This window comes from Myotis daubentonii, chromosome 1, assembly GCF_963259705.1.
Source record: "Myotis daubentonii chromosome 1, mMyoDau2.1, whole genome shotgun sequence".
In the NCBI taxonomy this organism is placed as follows: domain Eukaryota; kingdom Metazoa; phylum Chordata; class Mammalia; order Chiroptera; family Vespertilionidae; genus Myotis; species Myotis daubentonii.
In genome coordinates this window covers 190,131,068-190,158,265 of record NC_081840.1, presented here as the reverse complement: position 1 = coordinate 190,158,265, position 27,198 = coordinate 190,131,068, and the positions used below count along the sequence as shown (strand labels likewise).

General features: G+C 41.8%; 1 protein-coding gene across 4 annotated transcripts in view; it reads right to left on the bottom strand.

Moving 5' to 3' along the window:
• The window catches only part of LOC132218514 (UDP-glucuronosyltransferase 2B31-like), a 30,217-nt gene extending 9,373 nt beyond the window's left edge, over positions 1–20,844 (bottom strand). The window contains exons 1-6 of one of the 4 annotated variants that reach the window (XM_059669782.1): positions 20,114–20,844; positions 18,580–18,728; positions 8,903–9,034; positions 3,015–3,102; positions 1,953–2,172; positions 31–552 (exon numbers count right to left, since the gene is read on the bottom strand). In XM_059669782.1, coding sequence (XP_059525765.1) covers positions 273–552; positions 1,953–2,172; positions 3,015–3,102; positions 8,903–9,034; positions 18,580–18,728; positions 20,114–20,834 — 1,590 coding nt within the window. In that variant the 5' untranslated portion in view covers positions 20,835–20,844 and the 3' untranslated portion in view covers positions 31–272. Of the gene's footprint in view, positions 1–30; positions 553–1,952; positions 2,173–3,014; positions 3,103–3,951; positions 4,066–8,902; positions 9,035–18,579; positions 18,729–20,113 lie in introns of those variants that run through there. The other 3 variants (XM_059669792.1, XM_059669809.1, XM_059669801.1) reach the window with 3 other exon arrangements.
• Between the last annotated feature and the right edge of the window lie 6,354 nt (positions 20,845–27,198).

The following is a 27,198-nucleotide window of genomic DNA, read 5'->3' as shown; positions in this document are numbered from 1 at the left end:
TTGGTATAAATTTGCAATTAGAATAACAAATTTTAAAATATATTCATATGGATTTATTTTTGGTTTACTTTTTATAAGTTTTTACGTTTGGCATGACATATTTATAACTCTTAACCAGGTAGTCACTTGAAAACAAATTTGGATCTGAGAAGCTAAATGGTGAAAAGTAAGGTCATCACAGGAGATAGTAACCCTTACATTGGAACTTCTTGGTGGAATAAAGTGCAGGAGTCCTATCTACAAGGCATATCAGCTTTAGGTCTCTGTAACAACTACTCTCTTTTTTTCTTCTTTCCTGTCTTAAAAAACTTCCGGCAACAAAACAGAACACATTTTGTGATGGCAAATGTAGCAGTTGCCACACAGGCCAGCAGGAACCCAATCACATCCAAAGAGTGGTACTGGAACCAGGTGAGGTCAAGGGCGGCTGGCCGCAGGTGTTTGGCTCCTTTGTGGCGCATGACAAACTCAATCCAGAAGACCGCTCGATCTAGAGGTTTCATAGGCTGGTCATGATGAATTCTTGATAACTTCATAGTATTCTCCTTATATCTAAAGGAGAAACACAAAGATACCAACATTGAAAGAAAGTTAATTTCCTTAAGCCAATCATTCCCATTCAAAGTTGTATTTTTTTAATTAAAAAATATTTTTAATGACAGGTCAGCATGGCTAGTGGTTGAGCCTTGACCCATGAACCAGGGGGTCACCATTTGATTCTGAGTCAGGGCACATGTCCAGGTTGCTGGCTCGATCCCCAGTGTGGGGTGTGAAAGAGGGTGCTGATCAATGATTCTCTCTCATTATTGACTAAAGGTCCGGTGCACAAAATTTGTTCAGTTGGGCAGGGCTTCCTCAAGCTGGCCTACACCCTTTCTCAGTCTTGGAGCCCTTGGGGGATGTCCGACTGCTGGCTTAGGCCCGCTCCCCACGTGGAGCGGGCCTAAGCTAGCAGTCGGACATCCTTAGTGCTTCTGCGGAGGTGGGAGAGGCTCCCACCACTGCCGCTGCACTCACTAACCGTAAGGTTGGAACACAGGGGGAGCACACTGACCACCAGGGGGCAGCTCCTGCATTGAGTGTCTGTCCCTGGTGGTTAGTGCACATCATAGCGACCCGTTGTTCCGCCGTTTGGTTGATTTGCATATTATTCTTTTATTATATAGGATGTTTCTATCTCTCTCTCCCTCTCCCTTCCTTTCTGAAATCAATAAAAATGTATTTAAACAATATACACAAAAAACCATTATGCCATGTGAAAGAAGCCAGTTCCAAAATATCATATATTGTATGATTCTGTTATTATGAAATGTCCAGAAGGACTAATCTATAGAGACAAAAAGTTGATCAATAGTTACTTGGATGAGGGAGATGGGAAGTGACTTCTAAGGCATATGATATGTCTTTTTGGGATGACAAAAATGCCGTAAGTTTATATTGTGATGGTTTCATAGCTTTGTAAGCATACTATGTATATTTGAATTATATAATTTTAACATGTGAATTTTATGGTATGCAAATAATATTTCATAAAATCTGTTTAAATGATTACAATAAAATAAGTTTTTGAGTGTAAAGATATTTATAGTTTCAGAAATTTTAGGTATTGAATTTATTTAGGTAAAGAATTTATGATTTTTTCTTCTAGTTGATTACTCTCCCTACTATGTATTTTATTATATATATTTTTTAAAAGTGTCCTTATAATTACCTACATAACTTTATATTATTGGAGGAGAAAATTGTTGCATTAGATGGCTCCCCATTAAATACATGGGGTTAAAATGCAACTTTCAAGTAAATGTGTGGTCAAAAATAAAAGTTGATTAGGATGGGTAACTCATGTTAATAATATCAAAATTAGCCTCTTAAAAATGGGATGAAATTAAGATGCAGTATTGATAAACTAATCTATGTATAAGTACTATCTATAAAAAATAGGTGATACTTACAAAGGGTCATTAATGACAGTCTTCAATGCATTGAGAAAATCTGTACTTGAAATAGTGTTGAAGTCCAATCTGATAGCTGCTCCCTTGGTCTTCATGTGAGCAATGTTATCAGGTTGATCCGCAAACATAGGAAGGCCCACCATAGGGATCCCATGGTAGATTGCCTCATAGATGCCATTGGTTCCACCATGAGTTACAAAGGCTTTGGTTTTTGGATGACCTAGGATAAGGTGAATTTCAGCAAATTACGAATTATAAGTCTTGGAAATAAAATGAGAGTTGGGCAATAAAGGCACAGACAGAGACAATATATTTAGTAAAGGATTGGTCTACCCTTCAGACTGTATTAAAATGTCTTTCAGAACTCATAGGAAGAGAAACTTAAGTCTGCTGGAGGGACAGTGAAAGCTTACATAAAAGATTAGTGTGTTTCTTTTGTCTTGAAATGAATACAAGTTGCCAGTGGACAAACGGAAAGAGAATATTCGGGATTTTAAAAAGTGTATGCTAAAAAAAAAGTGGTGGTGCATGTTGAAATTTATTCTCTTAATAAAATGGTGAAGTCAGAGTGTGATATGCAGATGTCAATGGGATGATGGTGGCACCAGAATCAGAGGAAGGAAAATCTACACATTATAATAAAATATGTTCTTACTTCAGAAAGAGATATTAATTTTTTCACCAATGGATAATGGAGAGTTACTGGTAGTAAAAGAGGAGCTGATATTTTTCAGGGAGACCTGAACACCCTTATGGCGGATTAAACCATTGGTGTAAGAAGAGAATTAGGAGGCAGAGTGATAATTGAGCTATTCTTTCTGAGAGGAATTACACGTGAACTAAAGATCTTTTGTTTGTGGCCATAAGGAATGTGACTATGTAAGATAAGATGTCAACTGTTACAGCTTATCCTTTCCCCCTAGGACTAGGAAATAAATATAGGGAAGTTCATTTTTATTTTTGAGGTTTTCAGGAAGAAATGTTAAATACACTTTTATCCTAGTGAACTGTTTATCATTCCGGTTGACTTGATTCTGATTCCAGGGTTTTCCAGAACCTTACCAAGAAGGTCATTCTGGGGGATCCATTTATAGAGCCGGGTGTTTGGCCCTAAGGTATCTGGTTTTTTGCCATCATATCTCCATATAACCTGTTAGGGCGAAGAAGGGAATGTATTACTTGAGTCAAACTGCAGAGAATTCTAAATAGGTTAAGAGACATCCAGTTAAACCCCTGACATATTACAGGTAAGGGAATGAGGACAAGACATGTTGATAATGAGAACCAATAAAACACTGCTGTAAGAGGCATAGGTACTCATATTGCCTGTTACTTATTTTTATATTCAGTCAGGTATGAGTGCAATCACGATGTTTCACACTTTGGGGTTAGAAAAATGAGATTATCAATGACCAATTCAAGCATATAAAAATTTTTAGGTAGTCATATAATTTTAGTTTATAACACAGTAAATAAATAGTCTACACATTTATTTTAATTATTTGTTATTCTAGCTCTCATCATCTAGATTTAATGTTAACCTGTTTATTTCTTTTTGAATGACAGGGAAGTGGTTTACTTATATTCACTAATTACATAAATTATCTTAGAGTTTTACATCATTTGCTTTACAAAATCAATGCACTCAGCTATTTATGAGAATTAAATCATTCTGATATATAAGTTTATTAATAATATTAAATAATGTCTGCTTAATGCTTAGGTTTAACTTCTTTTAGTATTCTACTTATTAATCACCACTTCCAAGTGGTAATTTTTACCCAAATCCTGTGTTACCACTCTAGCTAAGATTGAAAATTTTCTTAAAATGTAGAAAAGAAAAGCCATTGGCACTTTATAAATAATAGTTTGCCTGTTGAAAAGATCAAATATGATGATGATGGTAAATTTAATTCATCTGACTGTTAATATTTCAAAAAATAGTACAGTTCACTGACAGCATTGAATAATATGGTTAATCTATATATATATATATGATGGAGAAATATGCAAATTATCCTGGATGCTGTAAGGGGAAGACCAAACAGCAGGGACCAGAGCAGCCACAGGCTCCCAGCCAAGCCAGCCCCGGAGCACCAGCACACCCTTGGTCCTGGAATAAGGACGCATTCACAATGAGCCCAGAGTCACTGCACAGGGGCTGCAGATCAGAAGGGCTGTGGATGGGGGTGTGTGGATGGAGGGCTAGAGATCAGGGGGCTGCAGCACTGGGGACCCCAGCTCCGAGCCCAGAGCCTGGCCTCAGGGTTGCAGCTGTGACTGCACTGCCCAGCGGGGAGCCCCACATGGGCCCCCATAGACTCAGGAGAGCCAACGGGTCCATGGGGACGGCCAAGAAGAGGCCTCGCCTGGCGCCCTTTTCTCCGTGAGGAGGGCCCGGTGGATGGGAGTTGTGGGCCAGACCGTGACCAGCGATCAGTGTTTGAAGAGGGAGCCTTCAGCCCCGTGGACTTTCTCTCCCAAAGAAGCTCCGGCTCCTCCCTGCACCCAGGCCCTGCCAGAGGGCCATGCCGGGCCCACGTGGCCGCTGCCCACACCCACTGGTGTCTGCAGTCCCGTGTGGGACCGTGAACCGTGTCTGAGCCACTCTGAGGTGGAGCCCACGTCACCTCTCTAAAGTTTTCATTTGTGCTGATCGGACCTTTGCCTTCGGAGGTGTAGAAGCCAGGACGGTGGGCGCAGTGGAGCCCACAGATGGGCACTCAGGAGCTCCTGGGCCCGCAAGGCTTCCTTCAGAGAAGGCGTGCCCCCCCCCGGCCCCGCCCCCCAGGGCACCGCTCAGTTCGGCCTTCGGGGAACAGCACAGTCCCCGCTACAGGCAAGGCCCAAAGCTGCTCCTGAACCTCGCTCTTCCTCCCTCGGCTCCCACAGCCCAACGCAGCCTGTGCCAGCCCCGAAGAGGGTTGGCTGGTGCCCTCAGCGCCCTCCCCAGGGCCCTCCCCAGTACCAGACAGGACCAGGCAGCAGGGGGTGAGGTTGGCCTGGGACAGACTTAGCCCCTGCAAGCTGTGTCACAGCGGATCCTGAGCAGCGAGAACTTACCAATAGGGATGTTTGTGCAGACATTTCAAACAACTTCCACTTTTAAAACTGAATTAAAAGCATAGATTGTTGCTCTAGAGAGCAATGCTTCGGTGGGACCTGAGGTTACCTTGGAGGCTAGAACCAAAAGTTACATGATAGCAAGTGTTGGTGAGGATGTGGACAAATCCGAGCCCTCACACCCTGCTGTCGGAATGGAAATGGTGCAGCCGCTCCTCAAATGATTAATATCAGTCACATAGGACCCTGCAACCTGCCACTCCGAGGTATACACCCAAGTGAGGCAGCTGGTCACAAAATGCCCATTGTGTATGGTCCCATTCCCATGAAATGTCTGAAGCAGCAGTGTGCCGATGGCTGGGTGGGGCAGGCAGCTTGATGGGTAAGGTGGCACGGGATTTCTTCTAGAAGCAATACAACATTCTAAAAGTGACTGGTGGTGCCCTGGCTGGTTTGGCTCAGTGGATAGAGCATCAGCCTGCAGACTGCAGGGTCCTGAATTCAATGCTGGTCAAGGACACATGCCCAGGCTGCGGGCTCTATCCCCAGTAGTGGGTGTGCAGGAAGCAGTCAATCCATGATTCTCTTTCATCGATGTTGCTCTCTCCCTTTCTCCCTCCTCTCTGAAATCCTATCTAATAATAGACAAACATGGTAATTAATCATACTTCTGACACGCTTCCCACTGGCTAATCAGGGCGATATGCAAATTAACTGCCAACCAAGATGGCGGCCGGCAGCCAGGCAGCTGAAGCGAACAGGAGGCTTGCTTGCTCCAGTGATGGAGGAAGCCAAGGTTCTCCGCCTGCCGCTGCTGGGCTCTGAGCTTGCACTCTAAGAAACAATGTTGTAATTATAGAAGCTAAACAAACCCCATGCTTTCAGCCAGCCGACCGAGCTGGAGTTGCAACAGTGTTTCAATTATAGAAGCCAAACAAACCGAGGTCTCAGAGCTGGAGCCGAGCCTCAGAGCTAAAGCCGGCTCTCAGCTCCAGTGACAGCCATAGAAGGTAAATAAATCCCAGAATAAAAAAAGAAAAAAGAAAAAAGGAGGGGTTGGGAGCTTCAGTCACCCGCCAGCCTGAAAACGGTCCTCAGCCCCTCACCCAGACTGGCCAGGCACCCCAGTGGGGACCCCCACCCTGAAGGGAGTGTGACCAGCTGCAAACAGCATTCAGCCCCTCACCCAGGCTGGCCAGGCACACAAGCAGGACCGCACCCTGATCCAGGACACCCTTCAGGGCAAACCAGCCGGCCCCCACACGTGCACCAGGCCTCTATCCTATATAGTAAAAGGGTAATATGCTTCCCAGCAACGGGATCAGCGGAGCCGTGAGACCTCCTGAACCCGGGATCAGCGGAGCCACTAGGCCTCATGCCCCTGGATCAGCGGAGCCGCAAGTCCTCCCGGCACTGGGATCAGTGGAGTCATGAGGCCTCCTGGCACCAGGATCAGTGCAGCCTCCCAGCACTGGGATCAGCGGAGCAGCGAGGCCTCCCAGCACTGGGATCAGCAGAGCTGCGAGGCCTCCTGGCCCCTGGAGCAACATTACAGGGGGCAGCGCCCAAACCCCCTGATCATCCTGTGACTCAGTGTGTGACAGGGGGTGGGGCCACAACCTCCCTATCCCCCCTGCTGTGTTTGTGACAAGGGAAGGCGCCCCAGCCCCCTGATCGGCCCTGCTCTGTGCCTGATGGGGGGAGCTCCCCAACCCCATAATGGGTCCTGCTCTGTGTGTGACAGGGTGCGGCACCCCAACACCCCCATGGGCCCTGCTCTGTTTTGACGGGGTGGAGCCGCAACCTCCCCATCGGCCCTGTCCTGAGTGTGACGGGGGAGTGCCCCAACCCCCTGACTGGCCCTGCTCTGTGGGTGACAGGGGGCGACGCCCCACCCCCCTCATCCACCCTGCTCTGTGTGTGACAGGGGGCAGTTCCCCAACTCCCCTATTGGCCCTACTCTGTGCATGACAGCAGGGAGCTCCCCAACCCCCTGATGGGCCCTGCTCTGTGCATGACAGGGGGTGGCGCTACAACCTCCCCATTGACCCTGCCTTGAGTATGACAGGGGGCGGTGCCCCAACCCCCCCAATCGGCCCTAACCTGAGTATGACTGGGGTTGGCATCGCAACCTCTGGATCCGCCCTGCTCTGTGCATGACAGGGGGTGGTGCCCCAACTCCCCAATCTGCCCTGCTCAGAGCCCGACCAGGGGCTCACCTAGGGATTGGGCCTGCCCTCTGCCACCCGGGAGCGGGCTTAAGCCAGCAGGTCGTTATCTCCCGAGGGTTCCAGACTGTTAGAGGCACAAGTGGGGCTGAGGGACACCCCGCCCCCACCAGTGCACCAATTTTTGTGCACCAGGCCTCTAGTATACTGATAAAAGGGTAATATGCTAATTAGACCGGGAGACCTTCTGGACAAAGCCATGGTTGTGGGGCCGAGGCAGAGGCATTTAGGGGCAATCAGGCCAGGAGGGGGGTCAGTTGGGGGCGATCAGACCAACAGGGGGGGCATTTAAGGGTGATCAGGCCGGCAGTGAGGCACAGTTGGGGGCGATCAGGCTGGCAGTGGGGGGCCGTTTTGGGTGAGTAGGCTGGCAGGGAGAGTGGTTAGGGGCAATCACGCAGGCAGGCAGGTGAGTGGTTAGGATCCAGCAGTCCTGGATTGCAAGAAGGATGTCCGACTGCCGGTTTCGGTGGTATCGGGCCTAAACCGGCAGTTGGACATCCCTTGAGTGGTACCAGATTGGAGAAAGTGCAGGTCGGCTGAGGGACAACCCCCCACCAGTGCATGAATTTCGTGCACTGAGCCACTAGTTAGTTATAAATAGCCAAGCAATTTATAAGTCCACCAGTAAGCTGGATTCTAGTTTATAAGTGGTTAACATCTTTTTGCTATGTGAGTGTTAAAGTTACTTTACGTTCTCAGCAAATTTGCATAGGTGATAAGGAGGTAGCTACATTAGTTAGTTAACTGAAAGTAGTTCACAATTATCCAGGGACTTCAAGTGTATTTTATGTATTAGAATAATTCACTACCATAATTTATGGAGAAGGAGAGCAGCTGAAACTGTCCCACGCTAGGCTTGCTCCTGGTTGACTCTTTTTTATCTCCTCATCTTCCTCCTCCTCCTCCTCTATCAGAAGTTATTATTCTGATGGGTTGTTTTGGGGCCACATTTTATAAGACACAGGATCACCTTGAGGGCTGGACCCACCTTCACCCTTTCTTTTATCTCTTCCTGCTTCAGAATTTAGCAGGGCCCAGCCCACCAGGGAGGTTCTCTTTTCTTTTTACAGGCCATTTTTTCTCTTTCTCTAAATCATTATTTCTGGATTAGGTACCTGGATGTAGCTTGGTGAGTTCTAGACATCCTTACTCTGAATATCACCTTGCAACTGAATAGTCCTAATCCAAAATCCAAGGAAAGTAGGAGAGGCCTGGATTACCTGGGAAGTCTAAACTGTATGATGCCTTTCAGGTTGTTATCATTCCCTGGTTAATGTTAAAATTTAACTCTATTTTGAGAACATTGGTAGTGTGTTCAGTACTCCAGGAATCCTGCAAGGAAATGAAGCAAATGACAGGATAGGATTTGGTGATATCTGTTCTTGCCCAATAATACTACTATCAAACCAAACTTCACACTGTATTTTTGAAATATACTTCTTTGTGACCAGAATGTTAATGCCAAAGTTATTATCCATCAAAAACACCCTCTATACTACTTTAGCACCTGACATGTGTATTTTCTTTTTCAAATTGGTATCTAAGATCATTGAAGCTATCCTAATAGTTTACCTTTCATATGGAAATTTCTTAATCAGACCCTTTACAGAGTTTAACACACTCATGAGTTTTCTGCTCTAAGGTAGTTTATCTAACCTTTTGAGGAACCTGGGCAAGGGCTGATGCAATCACATTGGCTCTTTCTTCTGTCATGTTAGTCACCATCGACCCCAGGGAAAACACCACGATACCATTTTCTCCAGAGCTCTGGACAAACTCTTCCATTTCCTGTGAAGGAAGAATTTTTTCCATTACAAAAGACAATAGCATAGTGAACACTATTGAAGGGATTACTACAAATGGCCAAAGAGAAAAGTAAGTATCGTAAGGAATTATTAGTGTAGTTCTTGTTATTTTAAATTGTGTTAAAAATACACATAATATACTTACCATCTTATCAATTTCTAAGTGTTCAGTGCAGTGGTATATATATTCTTATTGTTGTATAATTCATTTCCAGAACTTTTTCATCTTGTAAATTTTTACTGTATATTTCTTAAACTGTAATTCTCCACTTCCCATTTTAACAGTCCCTGAGAACTATTGTTCTTCTTTCTATTTCTATGAATTTGACTAGTCTACATCCCTTATGTAAGTGGAATCATGCAGTATTTGTGTTTTTGTCTGTGGCCTATTTCACTTAGCAAAATGTCCTTAAGATTCATCTATGTTATAGCAGGTGTTAGAATTTCCTTCAATTGTAAGGCTTGGTAATGTTATCTACAGATACCCTGAGCCACCAGAAAGACAAGTGGGTCCTAGAGAAAATTAATCCTGAAATATTGCAGGAGGTAAAAATCACTAAACTGATACTTTCATTTTTCAGGGACATCATGAGAAGTCAGGATTCATTGAAAAAGATAATGCTGGGAAAAATAGAAGGTAGGAGGAAAGAGGATGATCAAATATGAGATGGATTGACTCCATAAAAGAAGCCATAGGCATGAGTCTAAAAGAGTTGAGAGGGCTGTTAAAACTAGGATTTTGTGGACATCACTTATTCATAAGGTCCTCAGGAGTCAGAGCTGACTCATAGCACATAATATACCATTGTGTGTATTGATTGTTTATAGATTTATCTATCAACTAGAGGCCTGGTGCTTGAAATTCATGCATGGGTAGGGTCCCTAGATCTGCCCAGTGATCAGGGCTGATCAGGTCTTTCAGCTGCTGGCTGGGGCATTCCTTCTGGCTGCCAGCCGGGGCCTGCCTTCATTCTGCGCCATCCCCTGGTGGTCAGCACACGTCATAGTGAGCAATCGAACTCCAGGTCAAACTCCCAAGGGGACACTTTGCATATCAGACTTTTATATATATAGATGGCCCTTGGGTTGATTTTATCTTTTGACTCTTGTGAATAGTGTTATAAATATGATTCTAATGTCACTGTTTCGAATAGACCCAGAAGTTCTATTGCTGGATCAAATGATAATTGTTTTTAATTTTAAGGAACCTCCATTCTCTTTTTATCAGTGGCTGTTTTGAAGAGACCTAATTCCTCCGTTCTTTGGAGTATACAGTTGATGAGCTTGAATTCCCTTATTGCATATTCTTGTGCAAATGTGTGTGTGTGTGTAAAGAAGAGATGAAATAGAGCCAGTACACAATATTGAAGAGGAAATGTTTTTAGAGACTCTTCATTTATAATGTTATTAATTAATATATATTCTTGTAATGAGGCTACACAACAGGATCTTAACTCACCTTTATTTCTTTATTATAGTTCTACTAAATTACTTGCATTTTTACTTATCAGGTTTTGTGGAGAATTATTGTAGTATATTCATTAGTACTTTCTTTCTTTGACTATGAATACTAAGAAAAAGTTCATTATGATTAGAATATAGACACTATATCTTTTTTATAATCTCTATAATAATTTATATCTCATCTTAACTTTTGTCAGATTCTCCCAAATTTTCCACCTAAATCATTAAAATAATTTATTGAAGTATAGATGACATACTATATTATATTTGTCTCAGGTGTGCAATGTAGTAATTTGACATTTATATACTTTACCAAGTGGTAAGTCTAGTAACCATCTCACTGCACAAAGTTATGTTAAGTGTTATTGACAATATTCCTTATGCTGTACATGAAATTCCTGTGATTCATTTATTTTATAACTAGAAGTTTGTACCTCTTATTCTTCTTCCTCTTTTCCTCCATTACCAACCCTTCCCCCTCTGGCAATCATCTATATATATTAAAGTCTATATGCTAAGTGTCCACAACTGTATGGGTAATGAGGTCATGTAGCAATGCCTGGCTTCCTCTCCCTAGTAACTAGCCTCCTTGAAGTTTCTTCTACCCGGGAACATGACTTGCTTTATAGCCAGGTGCAAACATTTCACCCTTGTCTAATCTCATTTGACCTTCACAGAAGTCCTGGAGTAGGTAGATAGGAGACTTGATGGCATCCTATTTTCTTTTCATTAGCTGAAAATCAGAGATTTAGAAAGCTTAGAAAGGTAACCCGACGGAAAAGAAGTAAGAAATGGTGAAACTTGGAAATGGCTTCAGGTTTTCTCACTGCACAGAATATAGTCAAATACTGCTACAGTTAAATATTTTCCCTTTGTTCTCCCTGTGTGATCTACAATAATAATCTGCTTCATGTTGATATTTACTGCTGAGTTGCTGACAATTACCTGAAAAAGAAGTTGGGGTGCTTCACTGGGCTAGAAAAAGTTTAGCTACATCAGAAAGCAGGTCTAATTAAGCAAGTTTACTCTAAATAAATAAAAGGCTAATTTGACTCATGCATGTGCAATATATGCTAGTGCCAATCACACACATGTGTTTCTAGATGTCATTGTCAATTGTGAATTTGGTTGACACTTCTAATATAGAGAAAGGACGAATAGAAATATTAAAATATGTCTCCTAATTGATTTCCTTTCAATGTGCATGAATTCATGCACTGAGCCACTAGTTAGAATATAATTTGTATCTATAAGTCTATTTCTGATTATTGTTTGTTTGTTTTTTAGGTTATACATATAAGTAAAATCATGTAGTATTTGCCTTATTCTGCCTGAATTATTTAAATTAACATAATACGCTCTAGGTCCTTCTATGTTGTTGCATTTAGCAAGAGGTAATCCTCTGATATTGGTGAGTAATTTTTCATGGTGTGCATAGACCTAATGGATTTACCCATTTATCCATTGATGGACACCAAGGTTGCTTCCATATCTTGGTTATTATGGTAAATGTAGTTATGAACATGGGTATGTATGTATCTTTTCAAATTAGTATTTTTGTTTACCTCTGATAAATACCCAGAAGTGGAATTGCTGGACTGTGTGCTATTTTTAATTTTTTGAGGAACCTCCATACTGTTTTCCACCAATTTACAAACTTACTCCATGTACAGGAGTTCCCTTTTCTCTACCTTCTTGAAAACACATTTTACTTGTTGACTGATTTCTGGATATTTATTTTGTATCCTGCTACTTTACTTAATTCACTTATCAGTTCTAGTAGTTTTTGTGTGGAAACTTTAGCGTCCTCTATATACAGTATCATGTCATCTGCAAATGGTGAGAGTTTTACTTCTTCATGTCCAATATAAATGCCCTTTATTTCTATTTCTTCTGTGATTGCTGTAGCTAGGAATTCCAATACTATATTGAATAAAGGTGGCAATAGTGGGCATCACTGTGTGTTTGTTTGTTTGTTTTTTATCGTAGAAGAAAAGCTTTTACATTTTCACCATTAAATACGATATTAGCTGTGGGTTTTATTGGTCATATATGGTCTTTATCATATTGATGTATGTTCTCTCTGTACCCACTTTGTTGAGAGTTTTATCATGAATGGATGTTGGATTTGTCAAATACTTTTGTCTGTATCTATTAAGATGATCATATGATTTTTATCTTTGGTTTTGTTGATGTTGTCTATCACATTGATTTTTTTTGTGTGTGTGGATATAGAACCAACCTTGGATTGCTAGAATACATTCCACTTGAGCAGGATGTATAATCCTTTACCATATTGTTGAATTCAGTTTGCTAATATTTTGTTGAAAATATTCACATCTATTTTTATCAGAGATATCGGCTTGTGATTTTTTTTTGTATTGTTTTTGTCTGGTTTTGCTATCAGGGTACTGCTGACTGCTTTCATAGAAAGAGTCTGTGAGTGTTATTTCCTTTTCAATATCTCTGGAATATTTTGAGAAGGATAGGTATTAATTGTTTGGTAGAATTAAATGTTCAGTAGAATTTACTTGTGAAATTATCTGGTCCTGAACTTTTGTCTTTTGTTTGTTAGGGGTTTGTTTGTTTGGTGTTTTTTTTTTTTTTTTTAACTACTATTTCAATTTTCTTGCTTGTAACGGATATGTTCAGTTTTTATGCTTCTTCCTGTTTCATTCATTGATGGTTGTATGTTTCCTGGATAGGTCTTTTTCTGGAGATTTCTTCTATTCTTTCATTTGGGAACCGTTCTTTTGTCTGCCTATACTTGCTGTCTCTTTGTGTTTGTTTCTGTGTATTAGATCAATTTGCTTTGACTCTGAGTCTTCTATATTCCCACATTTATTTTACTTTCTGTGTTTATTTCTAAGAATTAGATGAAACAGCCACCTCTCCTGAACTTGATGGACTGGCTTTGTGCTGGAATAATCTTTGTGTGTTCTGTGTGTGCTGGGTGGCTTCGGCAGCCTGGCTGGAACTGAAGTGGTTGTTTGAGGTATCAGGGGGTTCGCTGGCATGCAGGCTAGCCACAGTTGAGCAAACATGACCAATTTTCCCAGTGTGCCCAGCTCTGTGGGCACCCTGGCAGGTTGGATGGCTGGGTTGGAGCAGCCAGTGGCATATGGCTGCAGCATTGCCATGGCAGTTTGTCTGTCTGAGCCTGGGGTGGGGGTGGGGTGAGTGGCCTAGGGCATGCTATGGTGGCCTTGCAGGTGAGCTATAGCACTTGAATTCTTGCCCATGCTATCAGTGGAAAGAGAATGTAAACATTGGCACTCACAGGCACCTCAAGTCCCAAAGATTTTCCACAGAGCCTGGAGAGTTCTCGCAGTTTCTCAACCTTCTATATTCTCTCTCTCTCATTTGTTTTGCAGAAGCTGTTCAGTCAACCCTCAGATGTTTTTTAGGAGGAAATGCTCTTCATGTAGTTGTACATTCTGAGTGTTCATGGGAAGGTGTCAGTTCAGGGTCTTCCTATGCTGAAATCTTGAACCTCTCTCCCTAAATCACTTCTTACAGGCTGGAAGATTACTATAATTCCTGAGTCTGATATTATTGTCCAGCATATCCAGGAAGAAGCCTTAAGATTCCTACTTTTAACACAGAATTATCCTTATATAGTTATTTATATGAGTGTCCATGTTTCTGACATGTATGTGTATGACACCTTTTGCTCTGAAATCATATTGTACGTTCCAGTAGAATATGCTATGTGTAACCGGCTGTCAGGGGCCCTCATCATCACCTCGCTGACTCTCCCAGGGAGCACCTGCCCCACAGTGGGAGAGCTACAACTGGGCTTTCTGCAGCAAAGATCTGGTCACGCTCTTGAGTAGTTCAGGTTGATGTATTTAAAGTTGCTGGTGAAGTCACCTTCACCTGGAATTGTTTCAGAATTATTCTGATTGTGGTCCCTGATTTTTTATCAGTTTTCAAATTTTATTACTTTCAGTGCTAGAAAAATTCCTGATTGCTCAATACACTTTCTAGCTTCCTACCCCCAAATGTGTAAGGAGACAACATTTTATAGATATCTGGTCCAAACTTCATACTCATCTATCCCCTCTGCTCACCCTCCCACCCTGCTGATATTTCTCTTTTAAATTGTTTACTTGTTGTTGTTGTTTTCTCTGAAAAATAAATACCTAACCATCCTAACATAAAAAGTTTACTTTCTCATTCTAATAACTGCTTCAAGCTTTTGTTTAAAACAATTGACATATAATTGAAATATAACATTCTGTAAGTTTATGGTTTATAGTGTGTTATATTGATTCATTTATATATTATAACTAGAGACCTGGTGAATGAAATTCGTGCAGGGGGGTGGGGGAGGGCCCTCCGCCCAACCTGCACCCTCTCCAACACGGGACTCCTCAGGGGATGTCCAACTGCCGATTTAGGCCCGATCCCTGAGATTGGCTTAAACCGGCAGTCGGGCATCCCTCTCACAATCCAGGACTGCTGGTTCCTAACTGCTCACCTGCCTGCCTGCCTGATTTCCCCTAACTGCTCCCCCTGTCAGCCTGGTAGCACCACGCAGCCTGCTGTTTAGTTGTTTAGTAGTTTATTTGTCCCTCACTAACGCCCCTGCCAGCCTGGTCACCTCCTACAGCGTGTTGTTCAGTCGTTACTTTTACTGTGACGGCATCCCAGATAATTTGTATATTCCTCTATTACTAGTATAGATATAACTATGGGCCCAGTGCATGAATTCATGCACCTTGAAAGGAACTGTGGGCTGTGAGGCTGCAGTGGGCACAGGGGCAGGTCTCGGCCCATCTTCTGCATCCCCACTTGGCCCCTCCCACTGCGGCCCCCAGTCCCCTGTCTGCTGGCAGCCCTGCTTCCGCCACCACTGCTCCCAGGTGATGATGGTGCCAGCTGCAGGTGCGAATGGGGCTGGCATCATCAGAGGGTGTGAGTGGCAGCTGCTGCCCCAATTGCCCATCAGAAGCACGGGGAGGGGGAGAAACCCTCAGAGATGATTGGAACTTCTGTCGGACGCCAGCAGCGAGTGTGACTGGTGGCTCTGACTCTGACTGTGGGTGTGAGCCGGGCTGGCTCTGGAAGTGGGTGTGAGCAGCAGTTCCAGTGCTGGCCGGGGATGTGAACAGGGCCATTGTTGGCAGCAGGTGCAAGAGGCGGCGGCTGCACTGGGTTGCTCCTCAGGAGCAGGGGAAGGTGGAAAAGCCCCAGGGGTGGTTGGGCCTGGCAGCCGCTACTCGCAACTACTAATGGCGCTGAGCTATCGGACTGGCACTGGGTGCTGGCAGTAGGTGCGAGCAGCAGCCCTGGCGCTGGCAGGGGTGAGAGCAGGGCCTGTGCCGGCAGCAGGTGTGAACACCCAGTGGTACTGTGGTGTGCAGGAGCACAGAATTTTCGTAACCACCAGAGTCTCGCCTTGATGACAGCGACCAGCACACCTCCTTGGTCTGGCACCCCCACTCACCGGATCCACCATCCCGCCACTGCCAATTCGTGCAATGTTCTGCACTCAGCTGCCTGCAGCCAGTGCCCACCATGTTCTGCGCGGGCCCCCTGGTGATCAGTGTACGTCATAGCGACTGGTTATTCGGTTGTTCGGTTGTTCCGCCACTAGGTCTATTTGCACATTAGGATTTTATATATATAGATTACTACCTAACATTAGTGAACACTTCTATTAGGTCACATAATTATCTTTTTATGTGTGTGGTGAGAACATTTAAGATCTAGTCTCTAGAAACTTTCAAGTATATAAAGAGTATTGTTGGCTATAATCACTATAGATCCCAAACTTAATCATTGTCGAGTTGCAAATCTGTACCCTTGACCAACTTCTTCTTACCCACTAATCTTTCTTTCACCAGTCCATGGTAATCAACATTATACTTCTGTTTCTAATGGGTTTGCCATTTTTAGATTCCACATATAAGTGATATCCTATATTATTTGTCTTTTTCAGTGTGCCTTATGTCACTTAACATAATACCTTTGTGGTCCATCTATGTTGTCCCAAATGGTAGGATTTCCTCCTTTCTAATGACTGAATAATATTGTAGTGTGTGTGTGTGTGTATTTCACATCTCTAAAATTGTTTCCATTTATTGGCTCTTGTGAATAATGGTGCAATTAATGTGGGATTATGGATATATTTTTTGATATCCTATTTTTCTTACTTTTAGAAGTATACCTAGAAGTGGATTTGTCGATCAAATGGCAGCTCTGTTTAATTTCTTAAAAAACCTCCATACTGTTTTTATTAGTGGTTGCACCGGTTTTACATTCCCACCAACAGTGCACAAGATTTTGTGTTATCTTGTAGATCACCAAGTTTCCTTAGTATAACTATTTTGATTTTTTATTGGGTGAATCATATATCTCCATGCCTGTATTTGTTTGCTGGAGAATTGTTGTAGAATTTGGTGACCTAATGTTTCCTTGATTTTTCATGTTCTTTGGAATTTTGAATTGCTGTTTTTGCATTTGAATTAGCAATCACAAACTTATTTTTACTACTTTCAGGGTAGAAATACCTTTCGTCAGTACTGCTATAGATAAGGCTTTTTCAGTTCTTGTATGAATATGCCTGCTCTGTGCTTCATGCTCCCTCTTGTGGGAGAATTCTGTTTGTCCTGTTTGTCCTCCCTCCATATAAAGCACCAGGCCAGATGCTGATCACCTCCTTTTTCTTTTCCTGAAGGTGGTGCTACAGCTCAAGTTTGTGGCTCTCTCCTGTTTGCAAAACTTTGACTGTATTCTGCTCTTCCACCCTAGCCCTTTATCAAATTTTGCTCTTGCTGCTGCCTTGGCAGCTTCTACATGGAGCTGGCCACAGAGGGGAGGAGATATGGGTTGGAATACAAGTCACTGTTGTTGCCCACATGCCAGTGTGGGGCGATCTGTAAGAAAGGTTTTCTTCAGCGTTTGTGGCAGGCTTCCTGATGGAGTACAGAATGCAGTCAGGAGGAACCCTGTCTCTTTAACATGCTCTCTACTAATCTTCTTTGACGGATCTGCTCCCTTTCACCAGACACTGAGCTCCCAATTCAACACTCTGGATGCTGTGAGAGAGAAATGAGCTCTTTGGAAGCATCCTGCAAACCAGGGGAAGCTCCGCACCCACTCACCGGCTCTCTATCCCTGTGAGAGAAATCATGGGCACAAGCGGGCCTTCTTTCAGCCTTACACTGAGCTCCTTTGGAAAAGGAATGATGCTGGCAAAATCAAGCTTTCCCCTCGCCCACACCAATGCATTCAAATTCATCTATTTTGTGCTCCAACAGAGTGCTGGAACTTCTCCTTTGGAAATCTGGACTTCCACAAAAGTTCTCTACTCTATAGGTAGCTGCTCAAGTCAGGGCTGTAGGTGCTCCTGGACTGCAGCTAAGAGGGGCTGGAACTATTCACAATGTCCTGTAAGTGTCACAACCAGTACTGGAGTCTTTCTGCCTATTACCTGATGCGTAGGTGGGCAAGACTCTTTCCAGGTCCTATTGCTTTGGCACTTTTGTCCGTGGATAGATAACTAATTTTGTTGTTGCAAGAAGAATATAACAAGAGATAGCTCATGCTCACTTACACCAGATTGCTAGTGTCACTCCTGAGGTATTATGATCCACTCCCATGGGATGCTCTCTAGCATTATTGTAGTATTATGCTTTTTCTTTATTAAAATACTTTTCACACCATTTTTATTACTTGCTTATATAATCTCTTTCCACTTAAAATATCTGGTGTGGGGGAGTAAAACCTGTGTCTACATTGTTGCTCTGATATGCCCCCCTTTCACCGTGCTAGTCACTTTAAAATTAGTTTTTGAATTAATGTCTGATACTTTTTTAAGTGCTGAATAATGAAGGCCTTAATTTAACTGACCCTAGTTCCAAAGTCTGTGAAGTATACTTCTTTATTTTATAATAATAGTGACATTCAAATTCTTGAAATAGTATGAGTTTCTAATTGGCAGGTCACTTTACCCAGATTCCCATATCTCTCTCAGTGTGATCAGACCTTCTGAATGAAGAACACAGAATCACTCCTACTGAAAATGCAAAGTAGAACAAACATGAATAGTTTTACCTTAGGCAGAGGCTTAGCAGGTTTGCAGTGGAGACCTCCCACAAATTGAAAATGTGGCAAGAGTGGGCGAGGAAACTCAAAATCCCAATAGGTTCGAATAAACCATATTTCTGCTTTTCTCATTAACTCGAATAATGTAGTGGGTCTTCCTGAAAAGGAAAAAAGAAAAAAACAGTAAAGAAAATAAGAATATTTTAATGTGAACATACCATGTTTTTTTCTTAAAGAAAAAAAAAGAAGAGCTTGGAATAATGTAGCCAAAGATATTTAAAGTGTCTGTGATTTGATAGTGCAAACATCTACATATATAAAAGCCTAAACAACCATTTGGAACTTTTGGTTGACCAAAAAATGGTTGATCGGTCACTATGATTCACACTGACCACCAGTGGCCAGACACTCAACACAGAAGCTGCTGCCTGGTGGTCAGTGCACTCCCACAGCAAACCTCCCATGATCGGCCAACCTATTATGGTCCTTCCCATCAGCTGGCCGGATTGTCAGTCTGCTCCCACAGCCAAACTTCCATGGTCCCTCCCCCTGCCAGACAGCCCATATCAGGCCCAATCTCTGGCCACACTGAGGGATTCCACCCATGCACCAATTCGTGCACCGGGCCTCCAGGATTTATATAATGTACATTTTTTATATTATGATGTTTATATATATCAACAATACATATAAAATTTAACAGTTTTTCTTCTCTAACATCACATCAGGACATTCACAATCATAGAAAATGGTTAAACCTAAGCTACTCCAGAATTAAACATGCATTTGCTACTCTGTAAAGTGGCAGAAGTAATAGATGCAAATGTAAACAATGATTTTAATACCTCAATCAATTAAATATACCATATCCATGGAAACACATTTCCCTATATTATTTAGTCTATTTTCTGCAATTTAGCAAGCTATTCCCTATATATGTTATTTCCCAAAAATGGAGGTTTTGAGAGTATGGCTTATTTCCTGGTACTACAATTACATGAGGTTCAATTTAGGAGCTTAATAATACTTGTGCATTAATAAAAAAATTTACAAATAACAGCTGGACTATTTCATAATGTATGGTAATAGATGTGCTCACTCTTAATTTTGTCTTTAATGAAGGGAGAGTTTTCACAAAATATAGTTTACTGACTTACATAACTACCCATCAACGAAAGTTTAGTGTTTAAGCAGATAAGTTTTAAGTGCTTAGTGAAGGAATGTGAAGTCATTAGAAACCTGAAATTATAGGTTCCTGAGTCTGGGATAGAGCACTCCAGTGTGAAAGAACCCTTCAGGTAATATGGCAAAATAGTTCAGTTTTTAAATTAAACTAAACTACACAAGAGGAAGCAATTACTTAATGACCTTATAAGTTAAGCATTTCCATAATATTTGTGAGAATGAAAGATTATTTTACAATGTTATTTTATCATTTTACTTGTAAAAGACAAATTTGTCTCAATTAATATTTATACAAATCCACCTTTTGGGGCACTAGGAAAGTTAGGATTCCATGCTGTCAAGTAAGGACATGACTTACCTAGTGCTTTGCTGCAAAGCTGATCCCACTTCTCACAAAATGCTTGGAACCAGAAATCAAAATAAAGATTGTAAATCATATTTTTTACTCTCTCCATGAATGTCATGTGATCACTTAATTCTGAAAAGACAACAGGTACGTAGGATGGAGGGAATGGAAGCCCTCCACTGTACTTTTCAATTGTATAGCCAAAAGAGAAGCGGAGACTGTACACAAAAGGTATTTTAAGTAGCTCAGCCAACAGCTCACCACAGGGTCCAGAGGGATCTGTAAGAACGACATCAAACCTTGATTCCTGTAGTTTTGTCAGAAGTTTCTTATTAAAAACAGCATCTTGACAGAGCTTTTCAACAAAGTCAGCACCTTCCCAAAATATTTCTTGCATTAGTGAAAAATGTGTCCAAAAAGTTTCTTTTGGCAGATCATATGTCCATTTATTGATCAGCCGCATGAAAAAAGAAACCATATCATCTTTTGTTAAAGATGTAGGAAAAACCTCAAATTGAATAGCAGATGGTTTATTGGGATCAACAAGAATTGACGCTGAAGATGTCAGAACAGTCACTTCATGACCTCTCTGGACCAGTGCATCCAGGATGGTCTTCATGTTAATCCAATGGCTATATTCTGGGGGCCACACCAGCACCTTTCCACAACTCCCAAGGCTGAAGTGACCACTCAGCTGTAGCAGCAGCAGAACTGAAATCCACTTCATAGGCATCCTGGTGGCACAGAGGCTTCTTTTCAAATGTCTGATCCCTTTACCTTGGCTCATGCTTATGTGCATAGGGAAATCAACCAGGAAGTTAAAATATAACTCTACACCCAAAGTAAATACATTTGATAAACCCTCAGAGAATTTTATGTCAAGTCAGAAAATGATAAGGTAATGCTATTTTTTAAAAATACAAATCTGTGTAATATCTAAAAGTGCATGCCCTAACCGGTTTGGCTCAGTGGATAGAGCATCAGTCTGCAGACTCAAGGGTCCCAGGTTCAATTCCGGTCAAGGGCATGTACCTTGGTTGCGGGCACATCCCCAGTCGGGGGTGTGCAGGGGGCAGCTGATCGATGTTTCTCTCTCATCGATATTTCTAACTTTCTGTCCCTCTCCCTTCCTCTCTGTAAAAAAAAAAAAAAAAAAAAAAAAAAAAAAAAAAAAAAAAAAAATCAATAAAATATATTTAAAAAAAAAGTGCTCTCCTCCAGCTGAGTCAACTTTGCAGTTTTACTGAGATTTGTAATTTATTATAGATGAATGTCATAGTTATAGGAAGTTAGAGGTAATTGTGTCTGTAATGATTTTTTTGTGATGAAAGGGAGATAAAGCTATTATACAGCTGACAAATAATTACCTGGATGACAGTTCCTGAAATTTTATTTTAATGTTTATTTATTTTTTAAATTTATCATTATTGCTGAAAGTATTACAGGTGTCCGCTTTGTGTATTTTTTTCCCCATTGACCACCTCCTCCCCATACTCGCCCCTCCCAAGTCTTTACCACGCTAGTGTCTGTGTACATGGGCTCTGTGTATATGCATATAAATTCCCCGATTAACCTCTACCCCCCCCCCCACACACACACACTATCCACTCCCACCTTTCCTCTGAAATTCATCAGTCTGTGCATAGTTTTGTCTCTGAATCTATTTTGTTTGTCAGTTCATTTTGTTCATTAGATTCTACATATGAGTAGGTCATGTGATACTTATCTTTTTCTGATTGGCTTATTTTGCTTAGCATAATACTCTCCAGGTCCATCCATACTGTTGCAAATGAAAAGAGTTCCTTCATTTTTACTGCTGTGTAGTATTCCATTGTGTAAATGTACCACAGTTTTTGTTATCCACTCATCAGCTAATGGGCACTTGGGCTGTTTCCAAATCTTAACTATTGTAAATTGTGCTGCTATGAATATAGGGGTATATATATATATGTATATATATATATATATATATATATATATATATATATCCTTTCTGATTGGTGTTTCTGGTTTCTTAGGATGTATTCCTAGAAGTGGGATCACTGGGTCAAATGGGAGTTCCATTTTTAATTTTTTGAGGAATCTCCATAATGTTTCACACAGTGGCTGCACCCACCAGCCTGCATTCCCAGCAGCAGTGTACTAGGGTTCCCTTTTCACCATATTCTCAGCAACACGTCATTTGTTGATTTGTTGATGATAGCCATTCGGACAGGTGTGAGGTGATACCTAATTGTTGTTTTAATTTGCATCTCTCAGATGATTAGTGACTTTGAGCATTTTTTCATATATTTCTTGACCTTCTCTATGTCCATTTTGGAGAAGTGTCTATTTAGGTCCTTTGACTATTTTTTTAACATACTAATATATTTATTTTTAAATAATTTGTTATTGTTGAAAGTATTACATATGTCCCCCCACCCCGCCGTTAACACCCACTAACCCGTCCCCCAATTTCACCCCATGCCCTCACCACCCCATTGTCTAGGTCCATGGGCCATTCATATATGCATACAAGGTCCATGGTTGATTAGCTCTCACCCACTTACACTCCCCACCCCCCTTCCCTTTGAGATTCCACTCTCTGTTCCACGTTTCCATATCTCTGGATTCACTGCATTGATTAGTTTATTTTGTTATTTAGATCCCACATATGAGTGAGATCATGTGATACTTGTCTTTCTCTGACTGACTTATTTTACTTTGCATGATACTCTCCAGGTCCCACCATGCTATCTCAAGGGGTAAGAGATTCTTTTTTTTTTTTTTTTTTTTTACTGCTGCATAGTATTCAATTGTACAAATGTGTCACATCCACTCATCTGCTGATGTGCACTTAGGTTGTTTCCAGATCTTAGGTATTGTAAATTGTGCTGCTGTGAACATAAGGGTGCATATATTATTTCTGATTGGTGTCTCAGGTTTCTTAGGATATATTCCTCAAAATGGAATACTGGGTCAAATGGCAGTTCCATATTTTTTTGAGGAAAATCCATACTGTTTTCCATAATGGCTGCACCAGCCTACATTCCCACCAGCGGTGTACTAGGGTCAACTTTTCTCCACATTCTCGCTAGAACTTGTCGTTTGTTGCCCTGTGGCTGCTGGGAGCAGGTAGCTCCTCCGTGGAAAAATGGCAGTTTCAGTTTGGATGCATCTGAACGACCAAATATAGGATTCCTGACTACTGCTTTCCCATGTCTCCCTGCACTGCTTCCCACGCCAGCCTCTCTGTAGGCACCTCAGTCTGTGCCTCCCTCCCTGCACCAAAGCCTCAGGTGAGTAGTTGCAAATGAAAACTCATATGCTCTGGGTTTAGCAAAAAACAAATTGAGGCTTTCTCTCCAACCGGCTCCAGTCTGCCAAACTCCACAGTGGCCAGTAGGTCTGCCACCTTTCACAGATGTATGTTACATGGGCCGCAGGTCTCGGCTCCGGTGTTGAGCCTGGGTTCTGGGCCTCTGTCTTCAGAGGGAACAGACCCTCCTGTGGCCCAGAACTCCCTCCTCTCTGGGCCTGCTGCCCCTGGGCGCTGGGTCAGTGTTGGGGGCCAGATGTAAGCTGGCAAGGTCCTTGCACCTGCAGGGGCTAGCAAGGCTGGGACCCTTACCCACACAGTTTTCCCAGACTTGTTTGGATGGCGATTATCAGTAGAATGAGAGCAACATTTGTAGAATGAGAACAGCTTTCCATAGCTTGCCAAGAAGTCTGTAACTATTTTACTGAGATATGCTGTACTGAGAACTTGTCCTTCTGCTGTATCTCTCCCTTAGAGATTAAGAGGAACAAAGAATACATTCCTCTTGACCGACCTCTGATTCAGTGTGTTGTGTATAAATAGGATTGTATAGCTAATAAACTCGCTCCAGTTCATCAAGAGAACTGGGGTGCTCCCGACCCCGCTTTCCTGTCTTTCTTTCTTTCCTCAATTCCCACCTCCCTGCCTCAGCCCGGCTCAACCCTGTCAGGCTGGCCCTGACAGATCTGGCGCCGGAGCTAAGGGACTGAGGAACTGGGAAAAAGACGGTGAGGAACTCCGTCGGGCTTGGAGAGACGATGGTGAGGAACTCCTCCGGATAAAGAGTGCACTCGTTAAGGTAAGGGAGGAGCAATTTTTTGATAATCGGGAGTAAAGCATGGGGCAATTAGAATCTAGAGAAAATGCCCTTTATGGGCAAATGTTAAAGTTTATGTTCAATAGTAGAGGAACTAAGGTTAATGACAAGCAAGTAGAAAAATTTTTAAAATTCATTCAGGAGGTCTGCATTTCCTTATCGAATTTAATACGGGATTATTTAGATCCCAGGCATGACCATAATCAACCGTCTCTTAAGCCAGAAAAAAAGGAGAAGCAGCGTGATAGCACAAAACAGGGGTCTAAAAAAGACAGTATATTAAAAAGAAATAATGTAACTTTTAAAGACAATTTAACTCCTCAAGATGAGGAGGATTTTGAGGAAGCTGCTGCTCTTTGTCATGATGATAATACAGGTGTTGTTCAGGCAAAAGAGGAGGAAGAATGTTTTTCTGCTGGAACTGAAGAGGGCAGTGATATAGAGGATGTGTTGGAATCCTTTTTAGAAACATTAAAGCTTCTTGGCAAGAAAAAGAGAAGCCGCGGGGGCCGTTCCCGCCACTCTCCGCTGCCTTGTGCAGCACCAGTTCCACTTTCCCCTCTCCAGATGGCCTTGCAGGAAGCACGAAAGTGTGGTGAGGAATTGGGCATTCACGCCTTCCCTGTTATGGAACGGGTGAACCCTCACACGGGACAGCGTGAGCGTGCTTATGACCCGCTTCCTTTTAAAACCTTAAAAGAGTTAAAAACAGCCTGTGCTCAGTATGGGCCCACTTCCCCTTATACTTTAACTATCTTGGAAACTATGGCCTCAGAGGCTCTCCCACCTAATGATTGGAGAGCTATTGCCAAGGCTTGTTTATCAGGAGGGGATTATCTCTTGTGGAAATCAGAATATGATGAAAAGGCTAAGGAACAAGCTTCTCATAATCAAGCTGCCCAGATTAATATTTCTTATGAAATGCTGGTAGGTGAAGGAGTCTATGCTGATACCCATAATCAAATTCAATACCCCCAGGAAGCTTATGGACAGATTAATGGAGCTGGGATCAGAGCCTGGAAAAAGTTACCCACCTCTGGTCAGAAAACAGAGGAGCTCTCAAAAATTATTCAAGGGCCAGATGAAAAGTATCAGGATTTTGTCTCTCGGCTATTACAGGCTGTTGGCCGAGTAGTGGTGGATGGAGAGGCTGGCATGTTGATAGTTAAACAGTTGGCATATGAAAACGCCAACACTGCCTGCCAAGCTGCACTGCGGCCCTATCAAAGACAGGGTACTCTCTCAGATTATATCCGCATTTGCGCAGATATTGGTCCCTCATATATACAAGGAGTTGCCATTGCGGCTGCATTAAAGGGAACCACCATTGAGAGAATTCTTCAGCAACAATTTAGCACAGGGAAAAGTCAAACATACAAGTGTTACACTTGTGGAGGAACAGGACACATGGCAAAACAGTGTCCTTCTAATAAAGGGGTTAATAAAGGAAATGGCAGATGTCCCAAACAACCTGGACTATGCCCTAAATGTAAAAAAGGAAAACATTGGGCAAATGAGTGTAAATCTAAGACAGATATCCAGGGAAATTCTTTGCCTCAACACCAGTCGGGAAACTACCAAAAGGGGCCAGCTCAGCCACGGCAAATAAACAGGGGCATTGTCTATTTACCCTCCTGTCCCTGTGCTGTCTCAAGGCCAGCAGGCTGCACAGCACCCAGCCCGCCCCAGAGAGCAAAATAGATACAAGAGCTATTCCGAGCAACCCCCGGAAGTGCCGGGCTGGACCTTGGATCCATAGGAATAAGACATTCTGTCTGCCCTGGGTGCTGCCCTTGCCTACTGAAATAAACAAAATATCATTAGATTTAAAACCTTCCACATAGAGAAGAAACGATGATTTCCTTGCATTTCTGATACAGCTACAGTAAATGCCATCGGATCTGAAATTTAAAAATACGTCTGGGATTTCTGTGCACGTGTAAAGAGAAAGCTGGCTTGGAACTAAGCCGTGCATTGTCCGATTTTGGACATTTAGATAGAGTTTCAAGCTAAAATCTCTTTACAAATATACAAAATAAAACCCAAGACTGATTATTTCCTAAGAAAGATGGCAAAATTTAACCCAAAGAAAAAAAGATGCTGGCTAGATTCTAGCAGCAGGATTGGCATTTCCATAATAAAGAACAGTTTTTAAATACTAATAAAGAATATTAAAAAGTTAATTTCAAGGCCGAAAAGGAAATTCAGTAAAATTGTCTCTGTTAGAAAAATTTGCTAAAGAATATGCCTTAAAATAATAAATTGAATTTAAATCTCAAGAGTTATTAAAATATATTAATTATAAAAATATAAGTAGCCCAGGTAAAAGATGGCTACGCCCTCTATTTAAGGCTGGCTTCCCAAAGCAATTTCTAATAGAGGAAGGGCTAGCCCTCCTTCCCCCAACAGAGCAAGTAGGCAAAAAATTTCCTGCCAGTGACAACTTTTAAAGAGAAGCTTGCTTCCCAGTTTCCCATCCTTGGTAGAAAGAATGTAACTAATTTGCATTTTAATGGTTACCTGTTTTCAGTCAATGGCACCCCAAGGTTTAGGAGTTTACTAAATTAAATTAGATGTTCTGAAATAACAAAATGTTAAAATATTAATCTAAATTTCCCTCACAAAAAATCTAGAGGACAGAATTAAATCTATTAATTATGTCTTGTATTTTTAAAGTATGTTTTTTAAAAAAAGTTACTGATTTAAAAATACTAAATATTTAACTTGCCAGCTAAGAGTTTAAAGTTCTGGTTACATAAATTGGGAAAAATCATATAATTATAATAAAATTTCAACATTTATCTAATTGAAAAAAGAGGATAAATTCTATAATCCCAACCAAAATTTTTAAATACAAAGATCAGTTTTAATTTAATTGTTATCTCTTAATAATTATAAAAGGTATATAATCTTTAAATTATATATACACATATATATTTAATAGTTTTTAAAGTTAGATTTCAAAACTATAATCAAGGAATG